Raw genomic sequence first — 21,439 nt, 5'->3', positions numbered from 1 at the left:
CAGATGTCGGTTAAATCCCTTGCATACATATGAGCAAAAAATGCAACATTCTGCAAAGAGCAGCCTGCCATCTTCACGGTTGCTGCCAAGCTGCGCTGCTGAAGAAAGTAAAAAAATAAATGAAAGGGTACACAAACAAGCTAGGCCACACGCACGCACACAGAGCTGACCACACAGAATGGCGTAAAACACAGCAGCCAGTGGCATATATTATCTTTTTCCTTCCTCTCGCATAAGGCATGCTCAACCGGCTTATGGGAGAGAAACACAAGCGCGGCACGCAGCGACACAATATTCACCTTGCCGCCTTTTGTGTTCACCTTGGAGGTTAAGAGTGAGTGAGGAGACAGAGAAAAGTGTGAAGTCAGCTTAGAGTAGCAGGGAACATGGAAAACGATGGTGGATTTATTTCGTACTGATACCTCAACGAGTTGCGGGGGGGGGCAAAATAAAAAGACTCCACAACATGCGACAAATAATGAAGGAGCTACAGTGGTTAATGAAAGCAGCTTAAAGGTACTGAAATTAAAAAGCTGTGTCATGAACTTTGCAGTGCACTGCAACCTCTATGATCTTAAAGTCCAATGTTATACACCCAGTTTGACAGGTTTCCTTATTGCAGAATCTATGTCAGCCACTATGCACACAGGCTGATTGATTGATATTGTAATACAGTAATGCAGCAGTACAAGTTTAACTGCAGTACTGCATGTACTGTATAATGCAGCAGTCCACAACCTTTATGGTACCAGGGACCGGTTTCGTGGAAGACAATTTTTTCACGGACGGACGGGGGGGTTCATCATTGGGTCTTTCCCCCTTTTCAAAGAAGCTCTCCAGCGACGTTTGTTTTTTACTCATTCTGGCTACTAGGGGTTAGCAGCTTGTGGGCTTACCAAAACTGTGACTGAGACAGGTGCGCAGTGCGGGAAAGAGGCGCGGACGGAAGTGGTAAATAGTAAAATAATGGGGGCGGGTTCCACGTGCGGACTCACCGCTCTCACCTCCTGCTGCTGTGCGGCCCGGTTCCTAACAGGCCACGGACCGGTACCGGTCTGCGACCCGGGGATTGGGGACCCCTGGTATAATGTACTTCTGAGTTTTTATTTTGGATGTACTTTCAGGAGTTTTATTTAATTTAATGATTACATTATACCTTCAGTTTTCTGTACGATTACAATACACGCTTTTATTTTATGCTTTCACCAGCATTTCATTATCCTAACCGTGCTTGTTCTGAAAGGAAAATGTAATGCTAATAAAGGTAAAGTATTTAGAAAATGTAACAACCGATATTTTCACAAATGTGTACTAAAGAACAACAACTTTCGTGAAGACATTTAACTTAATCTCCAATATGAAAAGGTCTCCTATACTGTGGCATCGCAGAAAATGAAACTGTGTAGAGACCTAACTTTCGGCAACGTGACTTTAGGAGCACAGATTTATGGAGGGAAAGAAACCAAAATCGTGAAACGAAATACTCAACAATAACAAAAACCTCGCGAGAAAAAACGAGAAGAGAACGAGCAGAAAGAAGGTGAACATGAAATGCGGTGAGACTAAAATATGCACGGTTTGCCCTCCAGCGGGGAACTTACCCAGTTCTTCTTTTTCTTCTTTTTGGAGTCGGGCGTTTCGGCCGAGCTTCCGATGCTCGAGTGGCTCGTGGCGCTGTTGATGCTCGACACGCTGTCCGAAGAGTGCTGCCGCCGGATGCGCAGCTCCGTCGACTGCGAAGAGCTCGCACTCCCTGCTTGAGACAAACACAGGGCGACGTCGCGTACCCGACCCGCTGAGGGATCGACGGTACAGGGGGAGCAGTGTCGTGGGCGGTGTCGCAACGCTGCGCTACGGACCCGCTGGCCCGAGTTCGATTCCCACTCATGGCCCACAACTACCGGTGACAATTATCTGAAACGGTCCTGGGCCTCCCCTAGGGTCGACTCAGCCTCAAATAAGTACCTGTTGCGGTGTATTAACATCGACACTAATTCAGAGATTCATAGCGCATTGGACTAACCACTGTGCCGCCACTCCACCGCAGTTTAAATCTGTATTTGTCATTTGACGCTGCTGGACCGTAAAGACATTATGGACGTGTGGTGGTAAGCTGCTGCGACGATTCTCGGAGAGGAAGCAGGTCATCACACCTTTTCGGGAGAGCTCTGGAGTGTTGATGACACCGCTGATCGCAGCCTGTGCCGCCACATTCTGCCTCTTCAGCATCTCGATGGTCTTTCTCAGTTCATTCAACTCCGAGTCCTGCTTCACAGGAAGAGGCCCAAAAACCACAAAGCTGTGTTTTACATCGAAAATAAATAAAATACACGGGATTAAAATGGCAAAAAAGTGAAAATAGATGGTCTGAGTGACCATGTAGTATATATATACTGGGCGGTACTTGCAAAATAAAATGAATAAGCAGCAGCAAAAGGACGTGTAAGGCTACACTTTTGTAACAGATGGCACAGTTATGGAAATCGTGAATTTGAATGTTTGTGAAAAGTAGAAACATTTTCTTTCTTTATTTCCTTCGAAATTGTCATGCACGGCGAGTGGTGGGGGTTTTCCTCACTTAATAGCGCGAGTTATTATTATTGCCCCACACCCGATCCGGGAAAGTTATTAAAACATTATTACTGTGCCAAAATCGTAGCCTTAGGTATAAGCCACGTGCACGGCCACGCTACCTTGCACTGTGTACTCATTAAAAAGCATGAGGACAGACCGTGCAGCGGCATGGCCGTCGGGGACCTGGTGAGTAATTGGACAAGTGCTACAGGATGCGGGTTCTCATTGCAATCTCCCTCCGGGCGAGATACCCATTGCAGCGTTCAGCCGTGATTTATTAATGAGTCAAATGAGGATTATTTCTTTAATGAGTCAATCTGAGACAGACAGACAGCAGCGAGCCCTGGCTTTACCCACCTTCTGCTCGGCGGTCATGGTGAGACTCTGCAGGCGGCTGGTCATGTTGGCCAGGCTCTGCTCAAACGCGGCCACCAGGTGGGCCTGTGTGAGCGACAGGAGACACGGCACATTCGCAGAGACAGACTATAGTGACGCGAATTAGTGCCGTGCACTTGTGAAGCGTGCTATGGCACCTCTACATTCAGTCGCATGCAACGCAAACTAAAAGTGCGGTCCTGAAATTGCTTTGTCCGCACCACTGCTGGCGGAAGGGGCTTCCACTAGTGGAGCTCTCGAGAGCCCCTCGACAGGGTACAGTAAAACCTTGGATTGCGAGCATAATTCGCTCCGGAAACGTGTTTGTAATCCAAAGCACTCGTATATCAGTTGTGATCACGTGACGCCCGGCAGACAAAGCGTATACGTACTATTCGTATTGCAAGCCCTCGCTCGTTTATCAGATTAATATTTATTTAAAAATTTTGCTCGTCTTGCAAAACACTCGCAGACCAAGTTACTCGCAATCCAAGGTTTTACTTTATTTTACCCGACTCTTCCACGCTTGCCAGACATTTTATAAGGGGTGAGAGTACCCACACTTTAAGCAGCCTCTACACGCAACCTGCCTGTCGACTGTGGCGGACCCACTTTTACTGCTTTTCAGATACGGGGGGGTTAGAACTCAAGAAACTTACACCATTATTTCAACTCCCGTGCTAACCATTACACCATGGTAGCATCTCTGTAATGAATAAAGAGGGCAATTGGATGAATCCGTAGATTTAAAAGATATTACATCAATGTACGCCGTATGAGAAATGTGCCAGGAGAAATAGAGGTTTAACAAATTGATATGCATTGGTGGGAGACAGCCAGAAATATGGACAGTGGAGAAAAAAAACCCTTCACAGGCTGTACAAAAAGCAGATGAGAAATAATGATCCCCTACAATGTGGCTATTGATGGGAACTTGATAGAGAAGGCAGTTATTACTGAAGGAAAGGGAGGAAAGCATATGGATAATTGAGATTTGAGTGGTGAATGGGGAGTCCATGAATAATTTGAACTAAAATAGAGACACTTTCATCTTCTTGGTTCTTTCGGTAAAGTCACGTAGAAAACATAATTTTATTACTTCCCTTCTATGTGACTTTACCGAAAGAACCAAGAAGATGAATCCCTGCAGTCACGAAAGCTTTAAATCGAAATAGAGACACTTTGTAATTTATGCACAGGTGATTACAAAGTCAGGAATTTTAAGGAAGAATAACATTGTATTTGTGCGAGTTTGGAGCCTAACGCCACAATTCATGAGACGCTTGGAGATCCATAGAGAAGAAAAGTGCCGTAATAAAGAAAGAAATTAATGAGGCAATTAACGAACAATTACATACTATAGTTCACGTCAAACAATGATTACCATTGGTGTTTAAATTAAGAATATAAGCTAGTTGTAATTACTGGAGAAACGTCGTACTCAGATTGTAAATGTTGTGGCTTGGCTCTCTAACACACCGGTGTGCTGTACTAGTGACGAATTTGCATGTTCTGTTTACGTGAGAAACCTTACTAATTGGCTGTTTCAGGTGGTTGTTGGTTTATCGACACATTGATATATTTACGCGATCTAACCCAAAAAAATCTCTATTATGCAGATTATCCATTTTAACCAGATTAACTATCACTTAAATACAACAACAACAAAAGGGCTATGTGCAGATTTCAAGGAAGGGTTTGAATGTGCACATTTGCACGTGTATTTGTGGATCGACTTCAAAGTAAAAATGTGACATTGTTATTTGAAACAGACCACTTTGGTGTGCTGGTAACATCTCGGCATTAACCTCAAAGCAAATGCTCTCCAATGCAGAATGCGGCTATCGACGTTATCTCTACCTTGCCTCTCTCGCACCGATACAAGCTCTCAATGTTTCAAAACACCGAAGATGACTCGAAAAAAAAGCGATAAATGTTATCAGTGATGGCAGGCTCACAATTGCAAGACTGCAAGTTCAAATCCTGTGCCCTGGAGTTCTACTAAGCTCATCATATCTCCACAGTCGATAAAATGACTACCACTTTGTGAGTAACTCAACAGTGGTTATCTTACGGTAAGACTAACCCCTGCCATTAAGAATTTGGAATTTATACCACCCACTCAGGGCTGTAAAGGGCTGTAAACCTCTATGCTCATTAGCACAGGAAATCACTTTATAATTACACCAGTGATATATAATAAAGATGCACAAAAGGGCTGTTATAAACTCCATAGCCAAGCCTTACTCCAATGCAGTTGTGCCAAGTCAGCTCCAACTTGAGGTCCATGAGGAATTTTAACAACCAAAAATATCACCCACATTTCTCAAGGTCAAGCAATGCTAAAAACAGATCAAAATGCAAGTCTCACCGCCACTAGCCCACCGCATTAAATAGAGCCCTGGGGGTTGTAGCGGCAAATGCATGAAATTTTAATTGAGTTTTTCTAAACGCTTCAACCGCAGTGCGAATAGAGCCTCGTGTTTTCACATGTTGGCGCTCATTATGCAGGGCAAACGTGTATCACTTATTTGACAGACAACTATTACAGGTTTACCATGTTCAGTTGTTTTCTCCTTGTCACAGGTTGAGTCACAAACCGTACCTCTCCATAACAAAGGCTCACCCTCTTAAGCCTCACCTTACCATATGAATAAAAAGTGTGCTGTACTTGGCCCTTCCCCCCTCTCCAACCATTATATATACGGAGTGGTATCTCCTGCAATCTCTCATTTACTTGATACAGCTGTCGTGGCTGTGACGGTTCCACCTGAAGACGGAAGCTTGTGTTGCCTCTGAAACGTCGTGATTTTTATTTTATTTTACTTTTATTAATTTTAATGTTTTACCTACGTGACTTTACCGAAAAAACCTAATAATATAAAAAAACGTGTATCACGTTTATAAATACAAATCTATTTCTTAAAATATACAAACAGAAACTATTATCAGGCAATTCATTTGCGAGGAATTTGGTTTCAGACGCTCCACTTTTTTCTCTCAAAACAAAGCTCTGTGTTTTGGTCCCACTGTGATATTGGCACTGTATGACTACGAATCACAATGAGACACCAATGGCAGAGGATGAACACAGAAATGAGGGCTTACAGTGATTGTAGTAGTGAAAGACTGGCTCCTGCCACGGTAAGGGGCCATCCATTTCGTAGGTACGCAAAAATCTGTCAAAACTTTACCCCTCCCCCCCTCCCTGTACGCACGCGGACTTTTTACACACCCCCCCCCCCCCCCCAGAATCCTATAGAACGACCGATATTTAATCCACGCAGAAACGATCAAGGATTCATAATATTAACGTGTTTAAGCAAACAGATAGTCCACCTCTAACTCATTTGAAGGCCAATGTAGACAAATTATTATAGAGGCCCCCCCCACCCCGTTTCCTATGTGTACGTACATTGTCAGTAGACCCCCCCATACGCAAGCGTACGCATTTGGGTTACACCCCTCCCCCTCCATGCGAACGTACTAAATGGATGGCCCCTAATGTGGACTTTCCACTCTTGGTTCAGGGCCAGCAATAAACATGACCATTGTTTCCTCAAGCACTTTGGAGCTGGGAGACTCTTTCAATAAGACTGGGTAAATAATATTATTGGACCAAAATAACCAACAGTATTTTCAACAAAATCTATTTTATTATCGTAAGCCTTACTCGAATTGCCTTGCCATTATCAGAAACATACCAATGTGCCATGGGACCTCCTTTGCCAGTACCAAAATATGAGAATAGGTTTTCCCCTTTTTCTGGCAACAAAACAGGTGTTAAGATGTTAAAACACCAAACTGAAACCTTTTACAAGGAATCATGTCTGCATTAACCACAATACTTGTGGTCAGAATGCAAACAAAAATAAAGCTGTCTCTGGTGTGGACCAATCAGTTTCAAACACAATGCATATATTATCAGAGTATGTTTTTTGTTTGTATTCTGACCACAAGTATTGTGGTTAATGCAGACATGATTCCTTGTAAAATGTTTTAGTTTGGTGTTTTAACATCTTAACACCTGTTTAGTTGCCAGAAAAAGGGGAAAACCTATTCCCGTGCATATTGTCTGATATAACCTACGCAATGGAAATGAAGACACTGACAATTTGGATCAATATCCAAAAAAATATACAATCATGAAGAGATGCATGCTGGGAATTACACTGAGAGACATAAAAAGGAACACGTGAATCAGAAAATGAATGCAAATTAGAGATGATATTCACACTTAAGACCAGTAGGATTTTGCAGAGTACTGCTAGAAGAGAGAATGGCTTGATTCATCAGACTGATATAATGGTACCTGAAGGAGGGAATGCACCATAGAGGAAGACCACTATGGAGATGCGACAATGAATGATAAGGATTATAGCATCATAAGGGATGGTGACGACGTGGTGAGGACATCATCCAGCAGCGAATTTAAAATGGCTGTTGATGACGACTTTAACCTTTAAAAAACACAATCTTGTTTTAATGATACCTTTGGAAATGGTAATTTTGAACGATAAATGCCGTAACATTCCTAAAACGAGCAATTAGCAAGGTGAGATTGCCCCTCTAAGATTTCGACTACGTTTTAGTTAACGGCAGTAATGGCCACGGCAGATGCACTCTCGTCCTAGGTGAACAACAGAATCCCTTAAATTGCTTTTATACAAGAGCTGCAGCCCATAATGTTACAGTTATCGCATTACTTCTACGTAATGTAAAATTTATAGAGAACCTGCATTTTTAGAACACAAGTTCTGCCACTTTGGCAAGTAAGGTGGGATTTGTTTTGGACCGTTACATTTCTTTTCTCAAAAATCATGAACCACCGATTGAATCCACCATCTCATGCCCTCAGTTTAATCTGTTGCAGGGTTATTATTGATAAGCTCCACATCTTCAGACTGGATGTTAAGCCTTCTGTTCCATCTGCTTCTTTGCAGACATATATTTTTAATCTCTTCACATTATCCATGACCACAGTATATACCACAGTGGTGGTGAGATATCGTGCACAGATTTCCCTGCAGCTATCCAAATTCTCCACCGTAACATTACAGGCAAATACAACACAATGGGGATCTCCTGAATAAACATGCGGATGAGAAAACATGGGGACCATTCCAGTGACATTCCTACAGTGCTGACAATGTCAGAGGCAACACATATCATGCCAGAATGATATTCACACAAACAGCTACACTCCAGAAACTAATCCATAGCGTATTATGGATGCGGAAACTAATTTCAAGCCCAACAATACATCTAAGAAGTACATTTTCTCAGCAGCATACCTCTCTAGATAAACCCCACATTGCAAAAATGTCGGTTGTATAATACCTTAAATCTCTCTCTTCTCTGCATACCGAGTGTTTATTCAAACGTTGCGTGGGATGCAGACCATGTCCTATTCCATCCCTTGTAACAACCCTCCACAACCCTCACAAGAAGCAGAGCTTTGGCTATGCCCCGTACAATGTTTCGACAAAGACAAAACATCCTAGCGTGCAAGAACTAGTCGCTGGCACCCGGAGATCTTAATGGCCACCTGCGTGAAAAAAAAGAGGGCGATAACACCCACAGAGTCAGCCAGCTGTCCCATGCGCTGGATTTGGACTTAAAAAATAATCACCTAAGCTGTATAATCCATTTCTAAAATAACTTTCCATTCGGAATGTGCACGAAAAAAAATGAATGTATAAAAAATATAGCGGATGGGATCTCGGTTTGCATATGGCGTTACAGGCTTTGAAAGAAATTGCCAGTTGGGATTTCACGAAGGCACACACGTGTTCTATCCGCAGTGCGAGTAATTTGCGGTAAAAGAGCGATTTCAATCTTGCATATTCTCATAATTACAGCAGAAGTAAAGTTTAAGGAAAACAGGCATTGCATGTCCGAGTTAGTACCTCTACCAGGGCACTCTACTTTACTTGAGGGGAATAAAATTCCCATTCCTGCATGACTAAAGGTGGGTTAAAGTTTAATTTTGGACGGCATGTATGAAAAGAGCCAAAAAAAAACGTCTTCCACTTAAGTTCCAACTTCTGGATCTTTGCTCAAGGCTTTAAAATGTTTTGTACAAATCACCATTAAGCACCGTTTATCCGACACGAAACCTCCTCAAGAATCTCTTACAGTGCTCCTCTACTCAATGCCAGTGTGAAGGGGATCCGTGGAGCAGTGCGCACATGCAAAAAAGCACTGTACGAATCTTTCCCCGGGTAAAACGTCACCGCTTTTCAAAGTAAAGGTGCCCTTTTTGTGACATTCTACGTCACGAAAAATGTGAAATTACCCGAGGCACACGATACAGAAAATGTACGAAAATTTTTACAGCCTCATTTCACACGCACACTTGCAAGCATGATAGATTAGCACGGATCGGGGAGTTCGTGTATATGACCGAGTGGGCACTTGTGTGAAAAAGGCTGAACACTGACCAGACTTCAAGTTGCTTTGAACAATGGTTGCCTGTAAAAACACTTGCTTGTGTCACGTGATGCCTCCGATGAACAAGCTCTACATTGCTGGCATATGCCTGTTCGCCGTCAGGCATTCAGACAGCCAACGTTGACAGCCTGGTGAATGAGTAAGCCGGTCAGCTGTTTTCATCAGGTACAACAAAGCAATGCTCGTAATGGATGGAGGTAAGCCATAAGCAAGGTGCGAAAGGTAAAGGTGCAGCCCTGCAATTGCTTGCTCACGTCACTGCTGCCAGAGAGACGTCTATGAGAGGAAGCTACAGAGAGAGCCCCCTCCAGAGGGTATTTTGACCTCCTCGTCCACGCTGGCCAGACAATTCGGGAGGTGAGAGTACCCACACTTTACCCCACCACACATACGACCTGCCGATCGACTGCGATGTCCCCAATTACACCGCTGCTTTGGCAGCATGGAGAAACCAATTATTCAAAGCTTTCGTGACTGCAGGGATTCATCTTCTTGGTTCTTTCGGTAAAGTCACGTAGAAGGGAAATAATAAAATAATAAAATAAAACATAATAAAATAATTCTCTCGACGTTTCGGCCACAACGCAAGCAGCCGTCCTCAGGTGAAGACCAGGTCTGTCGGGGAGACTATATTTCCCTTCTACGTGACTTTACCGAAAGAACCAAGAAGAGGTATAACATTTTAGCTATATTTTTTAAAATGTATATAAAATCTACAATAGCTTTTTCCACTTAAAAAAGATAACTCTCATACTCATAAGTCCAAGGTATCCATATATATACATATACCATATGTAATGCACTACGTGATAAAAACAAACAATATCATGTACAGGACAAAAAAACAAGCTCCTTCATTTCCTTGACAAAATGAAGACACGCGGTATAGGCGAAGGAAAGGAGGTATAAACACACGGGCTACCAAAAGGTGCGCAGGAATCGACAAGGTGCAGACCATTCCTTACAACAAACAGTACACACCTGTGGTTCTGTGTAGGGGTTTTTAAGTGAACGCCGAGTGAGTAAACTGTTACCACAGACGCCGTTGGGGTCTGCGCTCCCCTCGTCCCGGTGTGCCGTCTTTGCGTCGACTTTCTTCTTCACGGGAGGGTAGTGGTTTAGAGTGGGCCACACCATTGCGGTGGCGGAGCTCTGATAATTCTGATAACCCGACATTCCCCCACCCAAACCGATGTAGCACGACACGAGAAATGAATCCTCAACTGCACGGCTCCGTGCTCTCCAACGGGTATCAGCATAAGCATGCCCTCATTTTAAACAACCTGGCTGTCACAGTCCTGTAGAGGAAAAAACTGAAAGGGGAAAAAAAAAACTTTGTTTTCAGTTATAAAAGCAAAAGAATACATTCTGCGAAAAGAAAACTCGCACCCGGCACTCTTTGTAATGTTCCACCGACAGCCATCGGTGTTCACGCAAAAATGGTTTTAATGCCGAGGTGTGAACGCTACGAGCAGGGCTTAAAGACTGACACGGCGAAACAATTTCTAGAGCCGCCTGCCAAAAGTATGGATGACGTCGTCGAAGATTAGATCACAGCAGCTCGGTTGCAGCCCAACTCTCTGCAGTTGTCCGACTTCCCCAAAGCGCGAGTCCGAAGATCAGCGGGACAACCCACGGCTTCCGAATTAGGTTGCACTGATGTCATTTTCATAATCTTGCCGACAAGAAGAGGTTCACTGGTCACAGGACAAACACAGGGATTTACCAAAGCAGGAAGCTGCCGATCTCTAATCAACTGAACAGTAAAGTCTAGCTCCTACAACACAACGAACTGCCCCTAATAATGGGCCTGTGTAAACACCACCCGGGAGCATTTTTGTTCTTCACCGTGAGAGTCTATTTTGTGTTTTACGGCCGACCGTACGGATTGCTTCGACAAGCTACACTGCTTGAACAAAACAGCCTCTATCGTAAACATGAGACTCGCGGCACTTTTTGCAATGGCTAGGCAGTGATCGGACGACCAGTGTTCACAGCTCATGCGTCACGAAATGTCTAATAATAAAACTGGGTGTGAAGTAAAAACGTATCTAGTGTTAACAGTCAAACTAAAACTGCTCTTACGTTACATTGTTATGCTCAGCCCTATTGTTCACCTTTGAGACATTCATATTGTTGAAATGCCATATTTCTGCAATATGCTCACAAAGTTCCAGTGTTATTGCAATGACACCTCGGTACAAACACGACCAATAAAAAATACATCACAAAATTTGGCACGCCAATGTGATCATTTGATATTTACACACAAAGCCTGACATGAGCATAAAATCTATTGAAATAAAGAAACAATAATTCAGATATGCTCGGCAAATTTATATAGTTTTATTTATTGAGGAACTATGGAAATCAAAAAGAATAATGAATGGCTACAGCCCCGGGCTTGACTTTAAAACACCTGTTACTAACACGATGATTACAAGGTGGGCCAACGTTAACAAAATTGCCTTTGTAGAATTTTGGCTGTATTTCAATGTAATTGTATCATATTAAGTTTAACCACCTGCGATTAGCATGATTTAGCACACTAGTAATGAACATTTACATTTCAAACAATGTTCAAATGCTTTTTTTACTCACAACTATGGTAACTTTCTGGGTACTACAACCACGCTCATTGTTAGCCGGAGGTGATGTACTGTCTGACCTTTCGTGGGACCCATGAAGAAGGATCAAAGGTTTTCCTCGTGAAGGATTAAGGGTTATAACCATGGGCAGGGCAATTCCAGTGGTAGATTAACCAGAAAAGTACCGGTACATGTAAAAACATATAAAATGGCCCAAGCTGCTACCTTTAAAATAAATATACTAACAACAGCTCCGCTGTTCATCAGTATGAACCAATAAGATGACAATGAAAGCAGCTCAAGTGCCAAGGAAATCATTCCAATCCTTGCAACGTTAGAAAAGGAGAATTCTCAGATCAACTTATATCAACACACAGTAGACATGCTCACACATGTCAATTGAAAAAAAATTTTCGCTGCAAAGAATTCCATTGCATATACTGTGGCTAAAAACAGGCTTACAAAAAAAATACTTGCAGTTACAAATATGGAACTAAATCAATGTTCACCACCTATAGTTTTTACTCAGATAGCCGCAAAATATTTTGTTTCACGATGCAATACGATACAATGTAACATTCCACAATATAACTCTGTGATTGTATGACAAGTTTTATTGTCTTGTGTCTGCGCTGTGATGTACTTCAAGTCTGAATAAAGATTACTTAAAAGTTATTGAACTGAAGTTCACTCAGCATAAGCATGCCTTAAAAAGTTATTCTAATCATTGCATGTTTTTAATCGATAAGAACACATAACTTGCATGTTGTCAGAAAATGATGACATCCTATGATAACCATGCTATGGATTTATCCGAAAAATATTTTTTACAAAGTACCAAATTAAAAATAACAGCTTTATTTTACATGTTTCTTTATTGTTATGAGCATTAATTATTATTTTATTAAATTTTTGTTACAAATTTACATTAAAATGAGCAACGGTAACACTCACGATAGAACAATATTTTGCTCAACGATGATACGTCCGATATGTCGAAGTATCGCCCCGTATCGTGGCAACGCTAAAATTTGAACACGGACAAGCTGGGCAGTCTCGTGTGTAAGCATGGTCATTACAAAATCATATTTCATTCAGGTCCAAAAACTGTATTCCTGCAACCGCTTGGTAAAAAAAGACTCCAGGAGAAAAGCCCACGCCTGCCATCTACTGCGAAGTGGACAATACAACCCAGTGACCTTGTTCACATACGTAAAATCGTGAGCGCTTGTCAAGTGAATAGAAAGTGTCAAAATTGTAATGAAACTTGAAATTAAATTATTCAACAATTATGCTTGCACCTTTCTTGTATAGTTGCTCAAATCTCTCTGGCTTGGTGGAAAGTGCTCCAGAATAGGCTGTTATAACTTGTTTTAAGTAGAATAAATCGAGTGTGATTGAACTATAAGGATCTAAGAATAACTTGACTTTGACCCCTCTGTAGGCTGTTTTTTGTTTGCAATAGCACAAATTGGCTGTAAGACATATGAAGAGACCTGAATACAGTACTTAAATTAGTTTGGCACTTAGTTTAAACACAAATAATTACTTGTGAAAATATAGGCAGTATCTTAAGCCTTTTTTTTGATAACCAGGCTTTAATTAAAAGCATTGGCAGTCATCCAACCTTTTAAAATGTCGGTTTGCAAATTAAACGATCCACATACTATCAATTTCCTGACTTAAGGAAACTCATCCCACACACTGGATTCTTTTTAATACGGACTATTACGCATTACTGCTTTCCAATGAGATTGACTTTCATTGTTTGGATTACGGATTCAAAGGAAGAGAGCAAACATGTTTTAAAATGTGCTTTTCATTCCTACAGGAAGTTAAGTCAATTCTGTTTGGAGTAAAGATCAACACATTTCCACCTGTTCAAACAGTTGTGGTCTTTAACACCGGAGCTCCCTACATTCAGAAGCCCAGGCGTCTTGTGCCAGCACTCCAAAGTCAAGGGGATTTCACAGAGACTCATTTTACATTCTGGGGGCTTTACTCCCTGCCGGCAGAACTTGGGGATGACGGGATGGGGGGATGGGGGGGCGGTGGGCAGTCGTGGGAGAGCACTTACGTTGGTTGTGAGCTGAGCGGTGAGCGTCGCCACTTTATCCTGAGACTGGTCCAGCTCCCGGCGCAGCTTCCTCATCTGTGTCGCGCAAGAAAAGTTACGCTCGACACGTGATTCTCACAAATGCACGTGGCACCGTGGCAAGGAACGAATAAAATAAGGGTACAAATTTTAAATTGTCGTCGTCGTCGTCCCACCACCCCCCACTCTTAAAGGTTGGAATAATACTACTTGGACAGGGTGATAATGAATGTACACCATTGGAACCTCATTTGCCAGTAAAAAAATATGATAATTGGTTTTTTTACCCTTCTATCTGGCAACAAAACTGACGCCTTTTTTCAGTTTTGTTGCCAGATAGAAGGGTAAAAAAACAATTATGATAATGAATTCATAGAGGATTTACTTATTTCTATGATAAACAAATATTGGTTATAAGGTGGACAATGTGAAGATACATTGTCAACTACAAACTGGGTAACAATGAAACTATCTTCGTGTATAAACTACGAGTATCGTCTCAAATCACTGTAAATTAATTGTTGCACTATCTAAACACTTTTGTTTTTATAAATGTGTGTTTAACTGTTAACCGACACTGTCGAAATTACGTGATTATCCTATAAATAAAAAAAGATATGATACCCTAAAATTAAAGAGCATATGCTTAGAATCAACATTACACACACACCACACAATACACAACAAACATTACACACTCCTGACATATTAGACAACACCCATTACACATACCCCAGGTAAGTACATTAAGCATTTACATCAATAGCTGAGCATTTTGACCCAAAAGCCTTTCCCAGAAAAAAAAATATTCACAAATTTTACGAGTAAATAAACACACCTCAACAAGACGTTAACTCTTTCGGGGGTTTGACGTATTACTTTATTTTTATTGTCAACTTAACGAACGTATTACATATGATTACAGTGCTCAGAAAATATCTGTGAAGAGTCAAGCCAGTAACAATAACAATCTCAGGTTTCACGACGAAACCAGGGCATTTTGACATTCTGAAAAGTTGGTGGGGACTGGCAGCTCTGATGAATAAGCCATCAAATGCATTCTGTGAACGGAGCCACGAAATTGCACTTACCTCAGAAACTGCCTTTTCATCAGGCTGAGGAGAGAAATAACACGCAAATTAGTTAAACTGCTGCTAGATGAGATGGCTACCATCTACACACACCGAAACTTCAGAAATAAATAAAATAAGCACGCACACATACGCGTGTGGGAACGTACAAAATGTGTGTTAACGGTGTGTAATAATCTTCTTGGTTCTTTCGGTAAAGTCACGTAGAATGGAAATAATAAAATAATAAACATAAAACATAATAAAATAATTCTCACGATGTTTCGGCCACAACGCAAGCAGCCGTCCTATTTAAGCTAGACGCTCCAAGCCTGGGGTGTGTCATTCAGACTCTGTCTTCCCGACAGACCTGTTCTCCACCTGAGGACGGCTGCTTGCGTTGTGGCCGAAACGTTGTGAAAATTATTTGATTGTTTTATTTTTATTATTTTATTATTTCCAGTCTACGTGACTTTACCGAAAGAACCAAGAAGATGAATCCCTGCAGTCACGAAAGCTTTAAATCGGTGTGTAATAACGTAAAGGCGCATCCCCAGTAAACGTGCAACGTCTGGCCAACGTTGGGCATGTGGTTGGAAGAGTTGGCCCCAACGTTCCCTGGTTACTGGGTCTCTGCAATCACTCGCTCACCTAACAGCTGGCCGAAGGGCACCCACTAGAGGGAGCTTGAGAGAGCACTTCATGCGGTTTATTTGGGCTAGACTTTAAGGCTGCATAGACGCCTTGGAAGTTGTGGGAGTACACAAACTTTATTTCACCACACACGGACCTGTCAATCGACTTCGCTGCGATGTACAGAATGAGCAGCTTTATTTATCCTGGAGAAATACGATGAGCTATGTAGCTCTTTTTCACAAAATGTGCAGTAAATCACTGAAAATAAATAAATATACTTTTAATAAACCTATTTTACCAGGTAAAGCCCACTGAGCTATTCCGTTTTTTTTCAGAAGCGACCTGGTCACAAATGATAGCTCGACGAGGAGGCTTATCATGAGCAAATTGATCGCAACCAAATATTCTAAACACATGCTTTTAAATGTGGAGGGAAAAGCGGAGGACTCGGAGAAGAAAATACACGCAACCACAGGGAGACAGGCAAACGCCAAATATACAGTCGGCGTCAGAGTTGGAATCTGGGTGGACAGAGGCGAGGGGATTTAAGAAACCTGCTCAGGATAATAAGAATAATCACACATTCTGTTATGAACTTTGTTTAAGTTTATCACATGCAGTATAACTTGGCTGTAAAGCTCCAGGAGATGGCAATACATATTGCAATGGGTGCGGTCCACAGATAGATTGAGTCCATTCACTAGACTGAGTCTGCACATGCCAAACACGAATGGTCAATGATTCCATTTCAGGACCCTTGAGTATTATGATTCCAGGAGGCTTTCCTGGGTAAATAATTGGCATTATTAGTATATTTTAACGTAAATGTGCTTATTATCATTCATATTACAAAATTGGGCTTCAACTAAACTAGAATTCGGATTGTATGTCATTTCACTTATTTATTAAAACTTTGCCATCCATCATACATATATAGGATTTAAATTATATATCGACTTTTTACAAAGAAAACCACTTCAAGAAAATATAAGTTTGATGCCAGGTTAAACATAAATATATAATCTACTCACCAAATACCACAACATACTTTTTTTTAACATCTATATAAATACACATGCACATATTTTAGATGCTAATCTTTGCAAATGTTTCTCAGGCTTGTCAAGGGCAATTTCTCTCACTTTAGTCAATTCAACGCGTCTTTAAACAGATGAAAGCGCCCAATCGATTGCAAACATAACGTGTAAACAATTTTGAGCGGATTATAAGCCGAATGCGTAAACCTTAAAGAAATAAATCACAATAAACAATTTACAGCCCTGCTGTCAATTCACCGCTGGAAGAAGCCGTGTTGGTTGTGGAGGTTGTTTGACCATATTTTTCTTTTCTGGGCAGTGCGGTTTGGTGAAGGGGGCCCAGGTCGCTGGGCTCATGGCACACTACGCCACAGCCCCATCCCGCCCCCCACAAAAGATCGTAACGATTATACGAAAAGTATTTATGACCCCCACCTACTGGACATTTGTAGCTCACCGGATTTCTCCAGGATAAATAGAGATTCTGAAAATGTATTTGTCGCTCGTTTGTATATCATATTATTGGTAAATCATATTATTTTTGAAGACCGAAGCAGGAGGATTTCTCCACAACTCTGGTTGTCCGCCTGATGATGCTAGTTGTAATTACTGGCGAAACGTCGTTCTCAAATAGTTACTTTAGTGGGTTTACTCTCCAACACACCGGTGTGCTGTCCTAGTAACAAATTGACATGTTTTTGATTACGTGACAAACCTTACTAAGTGGCTGTGTCGGGTGGCGGCAGGTTTTACGACACATTTATATTTACGCGATCTAACCCCAAAACATCTATCATGGATAATGCTGGCCGTGAAAGCCTACGTGTTAAACTCATATTAACCACGCAGGTGATGTCGAGCAACTCTGGCTCGGTTTTGCTGCACATGACAAAACACATTTCTGTGGGAGCGAACAAGCTTTGGGGAACAATTCGATTTGCTACAAGGGTCAGAAGTAATGGGCCAGAACCATCAAACCCCGCAGCACATGGGATTCCACGATCGCGTCAGTGAAACGAGCTCCGGTCTTTTCACCTTGGGCTGAATTTGAGCGGAGAGTCCCCAGGGCTCCCTAGGCCTTGTATTCTGATATGGGAATTTAAGCCAGTAAAGCCACCCCACGCGCAAAGCAAAGGATGACCTCAGAAAATAACATCCTTTCGTCCACAAAAATCTATTATTTTCCCATCGTGTGCAATGAATGTAAATAAATAGCAGGTGCATTATCATAATGCTATGCTGTACAAATGTTTATGACGGTTATGATGCGTTGTTGAAGCACATGTATGACCAATACCGTGCGGTAAAACCTCAATAATGAAACGGTGGAAAATTGTGTTTAGGACTAACAGCAGCGTATGTACAACAGACGACAAACATTAGGTAATGGTGTTGATATTGCAGCTTTAATTTGTGTGTACATTAAAGTCACTTCATGTGAGCAACAGCTTCTTATAGAGTACAATTATCATACGTGTCGCTTATGCAGCAACACAATTTAAAAAGTGTTATTCTAGATTTTTACCAAGAAAAATTCCCTGAACCATTTGATCCAAAATTTTCTCAAATAATATAAAATGCTTGCAGACATGCACACAGACGGATACAAATAATTGCAGACAGATAGATACTCAAGGCAGATGGTAACTCCTGTGGGGATGCTTTCTGCTGGTTTGCACTCCACGGGAGAAAAAAAATACTGTCACACTCAAAAGGACGGCCACCATTTACTACCCTACAGTCGCGCATCCATGCGGAGTGTAGTGGTTGATTACACATAAATAAAGACTGTGATGCTGTGCCCAGCCACTGTGAACACCAAGGGGCAGCGGGCAGACTGGGAAAATGAATACTTTTAGTTTTGTCGATCAAAACTCAAGGGTCACTTCATATAGCAGCTCAACCACAAACAGAACACGCTTTCGTTTGCACGTTGGCCCACCTTAGAGGTGGCACGTGAGCAAATGCACGGTGATGGAATGAGCGCACGTGAATGGTATTTCTCAACAAAATTTGCTACGCTCGCCCCATATGGTCAGCTTGTTATAGAACTCTTTACTCCATTGAAGAATAAAGTGGTAACTTTATACTGCATTGCCAGCTACTGGTGCTGCTCTCATTTCCTCTCTTCAATCCTCTCCCTTCCATTACCAGCAACTGCTTTGGACACTCAAGACACAAAACCTAATCCCGGATAATCCCCTGTGGTAGGATATGCATACAACCTATGCAGACTTTCTCTCATTATCTCTTTTTCGTACGGCATGTGTGTGGTGGAGAATGCAGGCTGCCTGCCCGCCCACCCTTCCCCGCTGACAACAGCGACATGCCACTTCTCCCAAGGCACTCTGCGTACTGGGAACGCGCAGACCTCCGTCAAGGCAGACATCTGTCCGCGAAGCTTTGTGGATTGTGGATTGCACAAGCATTTTCATTTTAACAATTAAAAATAATTTAAATTAATATGCCACTACTATGAGCCAGTTGGCTTTTGAATATACATATTAGGAAATTAAGTGCGTGTGTGCAAATTAAAATTAATGTACCAGCAAAACGATAGCAAACAAAAGTCAAGAAAACCGAGAGAAAATGAAGCAGCGTAGAGCTCACACAGCAGTGTTTTATGAAAATGTGAAACAGTTCGTAATCTTAAAAAAATACTAAACTATAAAAAGTAGCACAGCAATAAATATAAGACTTTTTTTTTGCGTATGCCTGTAATACAGCAGCCATCTGGTGTTCATTGGCTGCTGCTGCTGCTGCTTTTAAAGTGTAAGACCAAGCCAGCCAGATGGATTTTAATCGCACAGTAGTGTGATCACGCCCGCTTTTACAGCTGCTGACAATTCGCCCAGACACATTTCTCAGTGGCTAAGAGAGCTTGTTTAGGCGAACATTAGACAATGGAAGGATCTTTCACACAGTAAATAGTTTAGCGCATAAGCGCATAATAAACGATAAGTCGTTTATTACGCAAAGGTCCCCTGCTTTTCATCAACATTTTCAAGAGCTGGAAAAAAACCTGGTAATGTTAGAATATGGTAATGTTTAACAAACGTACGCCTACCTTTATGGAGTATTAACTCGCCCTGCCTTGCAATTGACCGATTCATATCATTTACATACCGAACGTCAAAATACCTGGAACTGTTTGTAAACAGAGTAGTCACGAACGTAGCGTTATTACCAGAGGAGACTAACTGTTTTTAAAATGCAGCCATTCGATGAACCACAAAACATCCCAGCCTCAAAAAACGATCTATACACATTCATATAAAACTCACATAAACGTACAAGAAAATGAACGGCATCGATACTGGAGAAATAATTTAAAGCAAAGCACACTTTAAATAAAATAATGAAAATAATACATACTGTTGAATCTGGACCATTCTTAATCCCCATGCTGTTGAAAATGTCAGTTGCCATGCTGAACCACAACTCTGAACTAGGCGCTCTTAAAGAACGCTAACTGTTGTTCCAAAGCCATTACATCCTGTGCTAAGATGCACATGCTCGTGCGCTTCTGTACCATGTACCCCAGTGAGGGGTTCTCATAATCCACTGCATGCATGCTTGCTGTAATATTTCTGTCTGTCAATGAGCCCTGTGGAAATTCGAGGCTGCTCCCCATTGGACATTCCCGTCCGCCAATCAGATGCTCGGGGCAAATCTGCTTTCAAGTTGCACCCACATAACAACATGAATTCACTTTCCATAACCTTTATCTCGTGTGACATGCGACGAAAAATGCATAGGGTAAAACTGACGAAGAATTTGGTTTTGATAATAACATGATAAAAATATAAAACTATGCTTTGGACAAAAACTAAATGTGCATAAAATTATAATAAATAATTACCCATGTACATGCAGTGCATTCTTAACTGAGTCTGTGCATGTATTATGAACACACAAAACTTGCTTTTTATCGGTATTATGCACACAGTAGCATTACCGTACACACTTTATTAAAAAATAATCCGGCTTTTTGCTTTACAATTTTAAATCACAGAAGCTCCAGCAGGTGAACAGACTAAGCCGAATGTCCTCTGAACAACTATATCAACGGCAAATGAATTTGAAGTGGAGCGTTTCCATCCAATCTCAAGTTTCGCTTATTTTCCAACAAATTTCATGGACGGGATGACAGACACGAGGCAGTCTCCTTCCTCGTCAGCAAGGGACGGGACACTTGTTTATATGGCAAATTGCCTTGGGAGCATAAAACAAAGCACCATTATTTCTACAGGCTTACAGCGCTCCCACTGTAAATGTTCTCTCCAGCGGTGATTCCCGAGTCAATTAATAGCAAGCGATTTGGGCCCCCTTCCTACCATCTGCTTTGTCTCTGATGAAATGGACTGACAAAGCCGTGGCCCATTTACAACTGCAGAGCGTTGTCATGGTGCGTAATCGGTAGCTGCTTTATGATTTACGCGTTATCACCGTCATCACTCTTCCAATAAGTATACTATGAAAATAAAAATACAATCTCTTTAACACGCCACTTTCCTAAGCATCACACTGGGTTTCAGCTAAGATTTATAATTATTAATTTGCCTTACATCAATCAGGCGAGAGCACATTGCGACAACAAGCTTCTTTTAA

General features: G+C 41.7%; 1 protein-coding gene across 20 annotated transcripts in view; it reads right to left on the bottom strand.

The window, feature by feature from the left end:
- The window catches only part of LOC144933856 (neuron navigator 2-like), a 280,032-nt gene that overhangs the window by 22,084 nt on the left and 236,509 nt on the right, over positions 1–21,439 (bottom strand). For 13 of the 20 annotated variants that reach the window (XM_078859085.1, XM_078859087.1, XM_078859069.1 and 10 more), the window contains 6 exons: positions 15,177–15,200; positions 14,068–14,142; positions 2,932–3,015; positions 2,154–2,268; positions 1,602–1,756; positions 300–320 (listed from right to left, as the gene is read on the bottom strand). In XM_078859085.1, the coding sequence (XP_078715211.1) occupies positions 300–320; positions 1,602–1,756; positions 2,154–2,268; positions 2,932–3,015; positions 14,068–14,142; positions 15,177–15,200 (474 nt within the window). The remainder of the gene's footprint in view (positions 1–299; positions 321–1,601; positions 1,757–2,153; positions 2,269–2,931; positions 3,016–14,067; positions 14,143–15,176; positions 15,201–21,439) is intronic. The other 7 variants (XM_078859076.1, XM_078859090.1, XM_078859072.1 and 4 more) reach the window with 6 other exon arrangements.

This window comes from Lampetra fluviatilis, chromosome 8 (genome assembly GCF_964198595.1).
Source record: "Lampetra fluviatilis chromosome 8, kcLamFluv1.1, whole genome shotgun sequence".
In the NCBI taxonomy this organism is placed as follows: Eukaryota; Metazoa; Chordata; class Hyperoartia; order Petromyzontiformes; family Petromyzontidae; genus Lampetra; species Lampetra fluviatilis.
Note: the sequence above shows the minus strand (reverse complement) of the source record. Positions and strands in the feature narration are given on the sequence as shown.